Raw genomic sequence first — 14,127 nt, 5'->3', positions numbered from 1 at the left:
TCCGCCAGATCTCGCTCCACCTGGTCTAACTATCTTGCTCGCTGAGCCCCTGGTCACCTTGTTCCTACCGGATTTGAAGTGAATATCATCTTTGCAGGGTAGTTGTGCGGCATTCTTGCAGTACACCCTGCCCATTGTGTCCGCCCAGCTTTAGCCATTTTTTGATTACTGGGTTCGCCATAGATCTGCATGTGTTCATGGTTTATCGTCCGTCTCCAAGCCCCGTTCACCTTTTTTCCTGCAGGGACTCATCACTGCGACCAGTATGGTTTGATTTATTGTGATATCATCCGGGTGTTTGCTGTCTAACCCGTATTTTGGCTATAATCGTTATTGAGTGAGCGATATGCTTATTGAATTTCAATTGACTACACTTCCTTCAATACTTTTCTCTACTTTATCCACCTCGTTCCACATGACAGCGCTGTCCCCAATTATAGCCATCCCTGGCGCAGATAACCAGTGCATTTATTTAACTATAGGGGTCTCGTTTTTGCACTGGCAATAGACCATATCGGGATAACATAGAATTCATCACGAAGGAAGGGTGGTGAGGGGCCTGCTAAAGTCCCGTTCTACTGTACGCCGCTGAAGATTGTCTTTTGAAAAATCCGAGCACTCGCAGGTCTTCCAGCATTATCCACGTTTCATACTCGCAGAGAACAACCGCTCCAATAAGCGATTGTACAGGATAACAACTATGTCATTGGCAAAGCAGACCAGTTGACTGGATTTGTTGAAGATCGTGCCCACACTCTACTCAGTTCATAACACCTTGTAGCGCTATGTTGAACACTACGCAAGAGAGACCATCACCTTGACGAAGCCCTCTGTGTGATTCGAATGAACTCGACAATCTACTCGAGATCTGAACACAGTACTGTGTGCTATCCATCGTAGATTGAATCAGTTTGATTTTCCAAAGATCATTTCGGTTGATGGTATCATATGCGGCTTTGAAGTCAACGAACAAATGATACGTGGGAACTTGGTATTCACGACCCTTTTGAAGGATCTGTCGCAGTGTAAATATTTGATGCATTTTTGACCGTCCTTCAAAGAAGACGGTTATAGACGACGGAAAATGATTTGGGATAGCACTTTGTAGGTGGCATTGAGAACGGAGATTGCTCGATAGTTCTCATTGTGCAACTTTTCGCCCTTCTATAGATTGGCAGATAACCCCATCATTCCACTCCTCCGGTAGCTGTTCTGTCTGCCAAATCATAACAATTAGCCGGTGTAGATAAGTGGCCAGCTTCTCTGGTTCCATTTTGATTCTGCTCCGATGCAACCTTTCCCAAACGATTTCTTAGCTGCATGATGGCCTCCTTAACTTCGTCTATCGTTGGGGTGACTACCACTTCTTCGTTTGTTGCACCGTCGAAATTGCTTTCTCCGCCGCCTTTGTTCTCCGCCTGGTCGTCATTCAGGTATTCATCGAAGTGCTGTCCACCCTTCGGTCACCTCCCGATCATCCGTCAAAATGCTGCCATTATCTCGACATATTTCGGCTCGCGGCACAAACTTTCAACTTCTGGTAGAACTTTCACGTTTCCTGAGAACGATGCAACCGCTACAATTTTGCACTCTCCTGTTCTTTCATGTAGCACTGTTCTGTCGGAAGGTTTGGTTTCACTGGTGCAGTGAAGAAGGTGCTTCTTCTGTTTGTGTCTTGCCGCGTTCTGATGTGTGGCATTGCGCATTTTGGCTTCCCGAGCAGCATTTTCCTCATCCATCATCCTCCTACATTTATCGTTGAAGCAATCGTTCCGTTGATTGCGTGCCACATGCCCGATGGAGCTTTCCGCCCAGTAACAATTTGTGCTTTATTACACTCTTACAATGGTATTTATGACCAATTTTGGTCACAAAAACCATCATAAGAGTGTAATAAAACCGTTGTTACTTGGGCTCTACACCACTAGCAGTTTTGATGGTGTTCCAACCGTCCTCGATAGGGGCTTTGGAGACGGAGAATTGCTGCGAGAGCCACGATACGAGAAGCTTCTTTAATGCGATCAACGTAATCAGGAACCGGACCGTGCCAACGCCTGTTATGTGCAACGACAGGGAAGGGAACCTGATTACCGAAAGATCGGAGGTGGCTAGGCGTTGGAAACAACATTTCGATACAATGTTGAATGGTGAACAAAATGGAACGGTCAACAGAAACAGGATAACGTTTGAGGATGATGGACAAGCTGTGGATCCACCAACTTTGGACGAGGTTAGGAAAGCAGCGAGAGAGCTAAAAAACAGAAAAGTAGCTGGAAAGTACGGCATCCCCGCCGAACTTATGACAGTCGGGAGCGAACGGCTGTGTTGTGCAATCCATTAGGTTATACTAAAGGTATAAACTGAGGAGGAGTTACCTACGGACTGGTTGGAAATTCTCATATGCCCATTTTACAAAAAGGGTCATCGACTCGAATGCAGCAATTATCGAGGCATTACTCTCCTCAATTCTGTATACAAAATTTTCTCCCGCATCCTATTTCTCAGACTGAGGACGTTGCAAGAAACCTTTATTGGCGAATACCAGTGCGGTTTTCGAGAGGGACGCTCCACGACGGACCAAATGTTCACCTTGCGACAGATCCTCGATAAATTCCGGGAATTCAACTTGCAGACTCATCATTTGTTTATAGACATCAAGGCTGATATGTGCTACCCTTGATGATTCAAAATCAAGCGTCAGGATAGCGGGTGAGACATCGGACTCGTTTGTAACGTTAGATGGTTTGAAGCAAGGTGACGGACTATCGAACTTGCTGTTCAACATTGCATTGGAAGGTGCTATTCGAAGGGCCGGCGTGCAGAGAAGCGGTGCCATCATCACGAAATCTCATATGCTCCTAGAGTTCGCGGACGACATCGATATCATCGGTGTTAACCGTAGAGCTGTGGAAGAAGCGTACACGCATCTTAAGGAGGAAGCTGCGAGGATTGGGTTTATCACAAATTCTACCAAAATAAAGTATATGGTGACTGGTAGAGAGCGTGGTAGCCCTTCGGGTGTTGGAACTGCGGTGGTGATAGATGGAGATACCTTTGAAGTGGTCGACGAATTTGTTTACCTTGGTACGTTAGTGACATGTGACAATGATGTGAGCCGTGAAGTAAAAAGGCGGATTGCGGCTGCCAACAGGGCCTTCTACGGAATACGTAGCCAGTTAAGGTCCTGTAGCCTACAACTCCGTACAAAACTCTCGCTCTATAAGACGCTAATCCTCCCGGTAGTACTCTACGGCCACGAAGCGTGGACGTTGAAAGAGAACGACCGACGAGCTCTTGGCGTTTTCGAGCGTAAGATCCTGCGATCAATTCTTGGTGGCATATTGGACGAAGGAGTGTGGCGCAGGCGCATGAATCATGAAATATACCAAGTGTACGAAGATGCGGATATTGTGAAGCGACTAAAATACGGCCGGCTACAATGGGCTGGCCATGTAGCAAGGATGCCGGATGAGAGACCAGCGAAAACAATATTTAGCAGAGAACCCGACAGAGGCCGACGACTTCGAGGCAGACCCCGTACCCGTTGGATGAGCGCTGTTGACAAGGATGCTAGAACAGCGGTTGTTAGGGGCGACTGGAGAATGGCGGCAAAGTTGATAAGTCCTAAGCCCATTTTGTTGCTCAACGGGTGTGCGCTGAACCCTCCAATGACCGGTTTGTTTTCCTCCTCCTAGCCGACCTAAGCATTGAAATCCCCGATGACGATCTTGATATCGTATTTTGGACAGCGGCCGTATTTACGCTCAAACTGCGGGTAGAATTTCTCCTTGTCGTCATCGGTACTTCTAAGGTGAGGGCTGTGTACGTTGATGATGCTTATGTTGAAGAACCGACCCTTGATTCTCAACCTGCACTTACGAGAATTGATTGGTCACCACCTAATAACACGTTTCCGTATCTCACCTGTCACTATGCTAGCTCGACCCAGCTCGTGTGTGTTGCCGCAGCTCTGGTAGATAGATGGTTCCATCTCTGAACGTGCGGCTCGTGCTGATTCAAACACTCGTCTCCATTCAACTCGGTCTTGGTCTTTCCTAGTCGTCTCAGAAGTCGCAAATCGCTCTCGACCTGGTCGAGCCATCGTGCACGTTGGGCCCCCCTGTTCCTGGTGCCGGTGGAGTTGTTGAAGAGGACTATTTTCGTCGCACAGTCGTCCGGCATCCTTACGACGTGTCCGGCCCACCGTAGCCTGCTAACTTTCGCTAGATGTACGATGGGAGTCTCCCCAAGCAGTGCCTGTAGCTCGTGATTCATACGCCTCCGCCACTCTCCGCTTTCAGTTTGTACTCCGCCAAATGTCGTCCGCAGCACTTTCCGCTCAAACACGGCAAGGGCGCGTATGTCCTCCGTAAGCAGCGTCACGGCTTCAAGTACATAAAGAACTACCGGTCTAATAAGGGGTTTGTACATTGTTTGCTTCGTGCGGCGGCGTATGCTTCCTGATCGTAGCGTTTTACGAAGGGCAAAGTAGGCCCGATTTCCCGCTTGGATGCGCCGCTGGATCTCCTTACTAGTGTTGTTGTCCGCGGTCACCAGCGATCCCAAATACACGAACTCCTCTATCACTTCTAGTTCGTCGCCGTCAACGGTTACCGTCCGTGGGAGGCACGCATTTGTTTCCTTTGAGCCTGTTCCTTTCATGTATTTGGTCTTCGACGCATTTATTTTCAGCCCAATTCTCCTAGACTCCACTTTAAGTCTGGCGTAGATTGCCTCCGCCGTCGCAAAGTTCCTGGCAATGATATCGAAGTCATCCGCAAAGCCTAGAAGTTGGCTACTCTTGGTAAAAATCGTGCCTCTCGTTTCGATGCCCGCTCGTCGGATCACCCCCTCAAGAGCGATGTTGAACACCATGCAGGATAGACCGTCACCTTGTCTCAACCCTCGTCGCGTCTCGAAGTGACTCGAGAGTGTCCCAGAGATGCGTACGAAACACATCACTCGATCCAATGTAGCTCTGATCAGTCGCGTCAGTTTGTCCGGAAAACCGTATTCGTGCATTATCTGCCATAACTTGTCTCGATCGACTGTATCGTATGCTTTTCCTCCTCCCAAATCCTCGAAATAACCCAGTGTAGAGCCTTTGCTAGCGTTTCTCCGTCATGTTTATAAAGCTCTGCCGGTAGGCGGTCCTTCCCAGCGGCTTTATTGGTCTTCAGCAGCCTGATTTCTTGTTTGGCTTCTTGGAGATCAGGTGCTAGGACATCACTATCTTCCATGGGCGCTCCTAGGTTAATTTCCGTTCCGCCTCCTTCTGCGACTTCGCCATTGAGGTGTTCATCGAAGAACTGCTTCCACCTGTCGACCACCCCGCGCTCGTTTGTAATTAGATTCCCTCCCTCGTCCCTGCACATGTCAGGTTTCGGTGTGAAGCCCTTTCGAGTTTGGTTCACCATCTCATAAAACTTGCGCGTGTCATTAGCTCGGAATAGTTGCTCTAATTCTTCACGATCTCTGTCCTCCTTTTGGCGCTTTTTTCTCCTCAGGATCGTGGTCAACTGGTTCCTAACTCGTCGGTACTTGGCCAGGTTCTCTCTAGTGGCAATACTTAGATAATTTCTCCAAGCATTTTTTTTTCTCTTCCACCGCTTGTTGGCATTCCCCATCAAACCAATCATTTTGTGTACTCCGAGTTTCAAAACCTAGTGCCGCGGTAGCGGCCTCTCCGATGGCCGAGCGTATTCTGCCCCAACCGTCTTCGAGGTTTGAAGCACCTAACTCCTCGGAAGAAGGCAGTGCCTCATTCAGTACTCGCGCGTAGTTCTCGGCAGCTTGTGGGTTGTCTAGCTGCCTGATGTTCAGCCGAGGAGGGCGGCTTTGACGTGTCCGGTATACGGTGGACAGCTTTGAGCGCACATGTACTGCTACTAGGTAGTGGTCAGAATCAATATCCGCACCCCGACGGGAACGTACGTTCGTGATGTTAGAGAAAAACCGGCCCTCTATGAGAACGTGGTCAATTTGGTTCATTGTGCGTTGGTCAGGTGATCTCCAGGTGGCTTTGTGGATATCCTTGCGCGGGTAAAAGGTGCTTCGGATCACCAGGCCTCGGGAAGCTGCGAAGTTTATACATCGTTGGCCGTTATCGTTTGTGTCGGTGTGCAGACTATGGGGTCCTACCACCGGTCTATACATTTCTTCCCTACCAACCTGGGCGTTCATATCCCCGATGACGATCTTGATGTCCTGTGACGAGCAGCTGTCGTACGTTGCCTCCAGCCTCGCGTAGAACGCTTCTTTCTCATCGTCGGGTCTACCTTCGTGCGGGCAGTGCACGTTAATGATGCTATAATTGAAGAGACGGCCCTTTATCCTCAATACACACATTCTCTCGTTGATCGCCTTCCAATCAATCACGCGATTCTGCATTCCACCCAACACTACAAAGCCCGTCCCCAGTTCGTTGGTAGCGCCACCGCTCTGGTAAAACTGGGCCTTTCCGCCACGGATCTTCCATACCTTCTCTCCTTTGCGACAGATTTCCTGCAGAGCTACGATGCCGAGTTTGCGGGGTTCCAGCTGTTCAATCAGCACCCGCTCGCAACCTGCGAAATTTAGCGATCTGCAGTTCCAAGTCCCGAGCCTCCATTCGTTGTCCTTATTCCGTCGCCTAGGTCGATGCCGAATATTCCGTATATGCTTGAATGTTGTTAGTTTGTGTTGTTTAGGTGTGTAGCCGTACTGGGGCAACACTACCGAGTCTCGTGATGGGGCTGCCATCTTATAGTGCCGAGACTCACTATACCTCCTTCCCGGTTAGTATACGACCTTAGTTTCCACCGGGGTTGGTTACCCGATCTCCGCTAAGGTTGCTCGTATTCCGGCTGGTACCACGAGGAGGTCGGGATCGGAGTGGCTGGATAAGAGGCTAACGACCGCTATGGGGTCTATATTCCGCATTATCCAGCCGTTTACCAAGCCGCCCGTATGTACGTGTGGGTGAAAATCTGCCAAAATGTTTCGATCTCTTGCGCTCTTTAAGAAATCCCTATTCCGCTTCACCCCTACAGTAAACTTTTGGAGGTGGCAGCAGCTTACGTTCGTCAACGCGAATAGGAGCAACCAAAAGTTCGGATTTCACTTAAGAAACGAACTCGGGAGTTCTTATTTGGTTCAAATTTAGTTCCGCAGAACTTTCTTGCTGAACAACATTATACTAAAATTCCGAACCGAACTATATTCCTAATAAAGTACCGTTAATATTTATAGCAACTTGAAAGTTCATGATGCGACTTGAAAGGTCAATATGCGACTTGAAAGTACAATATGCGATTTGAAAGTTTGAAATTGAGGCGAAACTTCGGCGCAGACACTGAAACGTCATAATGTGTTTTGATTGAATAGTAAAATTTATGCTCCAGTATTAAAACAAAAAATGGATTTTTCTAAAATAATAAAAAGAAATTGTTTATTTTATTATCATGGCTTGTTCTATTAATTCACAGTGTATTTTAAAAGAAAATAAATGTAGTTCAAACAAAACAAATTCAAATTTATCAAAAAAAAAGTTGATAATAGTCAGTATGATCTAATCCATCAGATGAATCGACGACTGAACCGGCATCCGACTCAGATCCTAAATCACTGCAACTGTTGTCCTGTTCATCAGTCCATGTTGCTTGTTGACGGATGTAGCTTTATTCAGGTGCAGATTCACCCTCCACCACTTCATTGTCAGCCTTCTTTTTTCTAACATGCCTGGTTACTCGACGTTTACCTGTACACAAGTCGACATAAAGTTTTGCGCGTACTTTTTTTGAACCATCCAGTCCAAAAAATGTATCGCGCGTACTTTTTCTGAACTGTCACGTTCGGATGAAGTTTTGCGAGTACTATTTCTGAACTTCAAGTTCTGATCATGACTTTCAAGTTCAAAAAGAAATCAGGGGCTGTCCTTGATGTTACAGTAAATGAGAAATCAGTACATCGGATGAAATTTATGCAGATCTCATATTTCAGCAATGGAGAGGAGTACTCGAGTTCGAAACCCGAGGCAAGTTATGAAAATAAATTAATATTAATAAACAATCATTATTCTTCTGATCTAGGTTTTCGATCTAAGCTTATCATTAATAACCAAAACAAAAAGTTTAGTTATGGAAAAAACAGGGAAAAGTGGAAATTTACCAATCTTTTTAATTTTGAGATTATTGAAGTTTTTTTCGAGCTGAACAGCGTTCTATACAGCGACCTAGGAAAGCTTTTCGTGAACTTTCTAGTTCTGTTTGGAAGTTGCTTAGCATTCCTATTTGAAACTTGAAAGTGCTGTTAGTTGCTCAAAAATTAAGCTGAATAGAATTCTATTCATGGTAGCTGATTAAGCCAAAAAAATCCATTTTTATCGGAACTTTTGGTTACTTGGGAAGAGGCTGTGAACCACTGTAGAATCTATTTTATGCCTACAGGTGCGCAATCCATCAATCCATCCCCGAATTTAAATTTTTCAAACGGGGGATATGATATTGAGCTTTCCAGGAATATATGTTTGAATTATTTTGTTTTTTTGTGACCCACAGAAAAGTTGACAAAAATGACCATCCTTACTCAGAAAGATGTACTGAAAGCAGCAAATTAAAATATACGTGTCTGAAATTTTTCAAATAGGAATAAATACATACCTACAGAAAATTTTAATAAAATCAGAGCACTTTAAAGCTTTGATAGGACTTTTTTCGTTGAAATTGCTCTGCAATAGGAAGAAATGACTTTTTCAATGCAGCAATATCTCTGAAAACATCAGTGCAAATTTTGAAGCTTTTCATAATGATCCGGGAGGACATACACATACAAAATATAACAAATTATTACTTATTTCTAAAGCTATTTAAAATCTTCGACTGAAAAGGCAAAAAAACGAAACCGCACTTGCGAAGAAACAGACTGTAATCTCATTTAGCAAGTATAAACAGCAACGGAAAACGAACAGCCAACCAGCAATTAGCAGCATCTTTGTTGCAATGGCCATTGCTGCTGTCTGACCGGACCCCTGTCCGAGATTGTTGTACGTTTATTTCCAGCAAACCCTCATTACCGTTGTAATGACCCTTGCCACCAGGCGCAGCAGCCAGCAGCCGCGCGCGTGGTACAACGCAACGGGTGCAACCTCTTCAGGAGCGTGCTTTTATTTCCTTTTGTGTTTTGCGATGCTGCTCTGCTCTGCTCCCAAAGCCGTGCCGACCAGTCTGACGCTATTTCTTTTTACGCTCCCGTTACTGTTTCTAATTAGATGCTGACCAAGATCACGGTCCGGAAACTGCCCTCGGAGCGGGTGCTTCCGGCGATAATGAGCTCATTGAAGTGACGGTAAGTAGCTTTCGCGGGAATTCATGTTTCTTTTGAGCAGTTTGTATGAATGCTGATTGATTTTTTTTTGTTTTCGTTTTAAAAACCACGTGTATACAGAAAATGGTATCGACATCAATTAAGACGCCCATTGTGCATATTTGCTTCGGGCTTATTCCGGAGGACAAGATGGATCCGGATATTCGCTATGTCTACGTGATTCGACGTTACAGTACTCCTATTCGTAAGAATAATTTACCCTCCTTTTAAATTCGAACACTATTTTGATGGATTTTTACTTAACAGCGAACTTCCGTACGTTCGAGGAATATTGTGCGGAAATGCCACGCTATGTGCTAGTGGGTTGCGTCAAAGGATCCTTGGTTCACAACCTCAAAGACTTGTTGGTGCGAGTTTTTAAGCCGGCAGTAGAACTGCAGTTCCGAGAGCCGAACGTGGAACGCCCGAAACCGGAAAAGGAAGAAACGGAAGAAGACTTAGCTCGCTCGACAAGTCGAGCCAGTATTGCATTGATAGATTACTCGAAGCCGTCGGACTTTCGGATGAAAGCGATCCAAGCTCAGAAGGTGGCACAGCGCGCTTTCGGGGATGATTCGCAAATCGAAATAGGAAGCGGTCAGTCCCTAAGCGAGACTCCCAGTAGTGAATCGAACCTCACCCAAACGAAACTGTCGGAAGCGACGATCGAAAGCGAAACGATAGTTAAGGAGACATCATCGGAAAAGTGGAGTAATCTGCTGGAATATGCCGATATGAAAATTGAATCTGATCGAGAGAAACAACGAAACGTACCCGTTAGACATGGTCCGATGAAAGAAAATCTGATCCAAAACTTGAATACTTTCACCGAAGTGCTTGACTGGGCGATAGATCATGTGCAGTACGATTTTGGAATGCCAACGCAATACAATGCGCCTGGCCAGGAGTACATCACGGTTGACGAGGACAAGTTTAAAATCAAGGTCGACATCACCAAAACAACAATCGAAGAGCTGACCACCCTGCAGCTAGAGGAAATTGTCGAAGGTTGGTCGCTCTACATTCGCAAGGTCCTGCGTGAATCAATGGAACGGGTACGTTTGCTTGCACGGCTCGGTTCACTCAGTCGAATGGTTCATAATCTGTTTATCTTTGTTGGCCTTTTCCCCAGGAACCGGAGGAAAACACTCCGATGGGAGAGTACAACCTATGGCTAACGCGTGAGCTCGAGTACAACTCTATCGTCGAGCAATTAAAATCGCCGTTCGTTGTTCAGGTGTTCGGTAAGTAGGCCAGTCGGTTGCCCGTGCGGATTTGTTTGTTCCACTCCTCTCTACAACCGTCGAACGAAAACTAGCAAGCGATTGTGGTGCGTGGCAGTGTCACGGGGTTGATCGTAGTAACGGAGCTACACCGGAACCACAAAGCGCCTGCTGCTCGGACACGGTGGCTGCAGTCGAGGGTTGACTCAGCCGGGTGTTTGAATTTTCACACCATAATGTTTACCGGCGGTTTCCGGCGGGCAGCCTGTGTGCACGGGAAGCGTTTATTTACGCTAGGGTGGTGCCAGTTATTGACGATGTATTTGTCTCTCTCTATACCGGCAAGTTAAATCATAGCAGTTCGAGAGTTAGATATTTTGATTGATTCGTTTCAGCTTTGAACTGAAATTTGTACATTTGCTGAACTTTCACTTCAGTTGAGAGTTTTCAAGAAAGAGTACAAACTGGTTTGAAAAGACAAAAATTTAAACGTAAACTGCTAGCTATTTTTTAGAAATGAGCAGTCAATTAAGATTCTTATAGAATCTCAATATAACCAAACCATATCGTTGCGCTGTATGAATTCAGTGGAATATAAACTGAAATATTGCCCGGACTTTGCCCCGTCGGACAAACTGCAAACTAAAGCCCACTATTGAACTGCACTCCAACAAAACGTGCGAATTTGATAATACACACTCGTCCCGGTATTCACATACCCGCGTACGGCACTCGTGCGTAGACACCTGTGCTGCGATGCATGCGGTTTCCATTTAGGCATAGCATAGCGAGGTTGAATCCTACCAAAGGTACCTTATCGTTGTCTCCGCTTCTGTTATACCTAACGGCAATAGGGCTGCCATTGTTGTTCAATCACCGAGCGTTAGAATAATATACAGAGCACCCTCTTTTGATATCAGCTTCACTCTGGGTCTCGACTCGAGTAAATCCCATAGGATCCGAGTCTTGTTCGGACCGTTTGTTTACATAACCTGTGTGTTTCGTTCGATGGGGATTTGGAACAACAAACTTCGCACCGGCAGTCAATAGAGAAATAGAAACATTTAACATCCAACATGTAGAAATTCACTGCTTTATTTCTGATAGATAGCAGCCATAACCTGATCATGGTATACATATTTTTTTAACTTGTTGTTTATTACAATCAAAAACTCTTTACAGATGCTCTGAAGGATAACCAAAGTACCGTAATGCAAGCTTGGCCGACACTGTTTAACAACCTGAAGGAAACCCTTTCGCTGGCCCGGGACAATGTCGAACATTTGGCAATGGTGCAAAAGTACCTGCTGGTAAGTTGAAAGGTTACTGCTAATCATCCTCGTAAATTTCATTTCCGAAGCCACAGCCATATTCGGTTCGGATGGACGGACAGACGGACGGACGGACGAAGCAGAAAGCGACGGCGACGGTCGGTGGAGCGGGATGGTAGATTGCGGAAGTTGAGAAGTTGTATCTGAACCGATAGTAATGATACTGATTGCTCCGGCAGTCTGCACCGATTGCCACAGCTGCTGGCAAACGAGGAAAGCAAACTCGAATGATACCGGTTTTGATTCAACTTTGAAAACTCCGATTGGCTCGGTTGACTCGGAGGCATTAGTTTCAATTGAAATGATTTTGTAGTTGCAGATTCAGAAAACGTATATGTTTTTTTTTTGAGATCCAGAAGCGTGGTCGCACTCGATGGGTTTCTGACTTGGTTTATGAAGGGTAATAAATTCAAATTTGTTTGAGTTTACTCTTCATCGAGATAACCAAAAGTTGCTTTTTACCTTAGATCAGCGTTTCCCAAATGGGGGTTCGCCAAAACTTTAGTTCGCTGCAGAATAGTACAGGGAAATCCGCCAGGGGGTTCGCGAACCGGAAAAGGTTGGGAACCGCTGCCTTAGATATTAAAAACATAGATACGCCACTCTTTGCAGGTTCAATCGTCAGTAAAATGGCTCCTGACGGCAAGAGAGTGTGCTAAACTGTCATGCTGTCATAGTGCTCGTATAGCGGTCTCATAGGTAGGGTTGCCAAGTGGCCGGTTTTTGGCCGGCCCGACCGGTTTTTCACTTGCAAAGCCGGTGGCCGGTCAATCCAGCAAAAAGGCCGGTTTTCCGACGTATGAAGCCGGATTTGTACTTTTTGCCTGATTTGTTAAATTTTCTGATAAATTTATTACCAATCCTGAACAGTGGATCATTGAAGATAGCTAGTTTTGCAGTGATAATACCTTGCTTCTGGTAGTAATATACATTAAATTGTCCACTAGCGCCAGAAGCAAGTAGTTGTCACTCAAAAACTAGCTATCTTTAATAATTTACACAGGAAACTGTCTAACGCACGTTACACATTGCAGACAAATCTAATATGCTGCCACAATCCCCCTCCCCCCCCCCCCATATTTTTTGAAGGCAGGACCGACCGGCCGGTTTTTGTAATTTTCAAACTTGGCAACCCTACTCATAGGCACACATTTGACTACATCATCTGTCACTAACATATGTGTAAAATGAGAAGACGATACAAAAACTATGATAGTCTAGTAAACCCTGCCGCCAGTAGACAATGCTGATAGCATACTTTTTACTCATGAAAGAGGAAATCAAAGACTGGCATATCTAGTTCCTTTAATAATCTAAGGTTTTACGCAGTTTTTTTTTCGAGCCTGTTTTATGCAATCTACGCCGTTTTTACAAATGTTTTCTACGTGATATGTGCCAAAAGTCGCTTCTTACGCGACTTACGCTTATGCTCCTTTTAATAATGTCTCAATAATATTTTTTTTGTGGCAATATTAGAAAATTTGTCTCTTATAGGTGGCATACAGTGTTACCCCTGGTAGTATTCTTTTATTTGTTAGTCCATGGACATGACTACTGAGCTGCTGTCAGTGTTTATCTTTCTCAGTTGTCTATCCTTCAATACAATTCATTCATGAATTACCGTGCTGAACGATTGCTCGTGCAACCTTTCAGTAAATTTTCTTACTCTTGACTGATATTTTAAAGTTTCAAAGTTTAGTTTTTAAAATTGCTTGCCTTTTGAAATCATCCAAAACAATTCTATAGCCACTTGGCGTTACATGAATCTTATAAAGATTATGTTGCGGCATTAATTATTACCTCTGGTTTTATTATGGTACTAGCTGATTGCTCGATTTTACTCGGGATCCCTTTGCCTCTCAGTCACTTCTTGTACATCTGTTATTGTAATGAAAATTCTCATAATGCTAGAAACAAAACTTTTCACTTTAATGTGTCTACTCTCTTTGTCAGCTCCCCTCATGTTGTCCCCCAGCCACCTGTAAATCTGACTTCTTCCCGGTATTTCCTATAAATCGGCAAAAAGCCGTTTTTGAACCTCCCCTTTGTGACCACCCTATTCCCCCTTTCAGAAATCCAGCAACTTGTACAACTGCTATCGTTTCAAATGCAAGAGGAACGCACCCCTTTGCCCATTTGAACCTTTCTTACCCCTTGTAAGAGACCATCTCCCTCTTTTATCAACCTCGCTGCGCTGATTCTTTTCTGCCAAAATACGTGTGTTTGATAAA

At 45.1% G+C, this 14,127-nt stretch overlaps 1 protein-coding gene across 1 annotated transcript in view; it reads left to right on the top strand.

Annotated features, from left to right (window-relative positions):
* The window catches only part of LOC128732933 (dynein axonemal heavy chain 10), a 254,416-nt gene that overhangs the window by 15,899 nt on the left and 224,390 nt on the right, over positions 1 to 14,127 (top strand). The window contains 5 exon segments of the mRNA XM_053826409.1: positions 9,248 to 9,324; positions 9,424 to 9,547; positions 9,610 to 10,397; positions 10,475 to 10,586; positions 11,748 to 11,875. Coding sequence (XP_053682384.1) covers positions 9,248 to 9,324; positions 9,424 to 9,547; positions 9,610 to 10,397; positions 10,475 to 10,586; positions 11,748 to 11,875 — 1,229 coding nt within the window.

Source organism: Sabethes cyaneus, chromosome 1 (genome assembly GCF_943734655.1).
Source record: "Sabethes cyaneus chromosome 1, idSabCyanKW18_F2, whole genome shotgun sequence".
Lineage (NCBI taxonomy): Eukaryota > Metazoa > Arthropoda > Insecta > Diptera > Culicidae > Sabethes > Sabethes cyaneus.
This window is presented reverse-complemented; position numbering and strand designations above follow the sequence as displayed.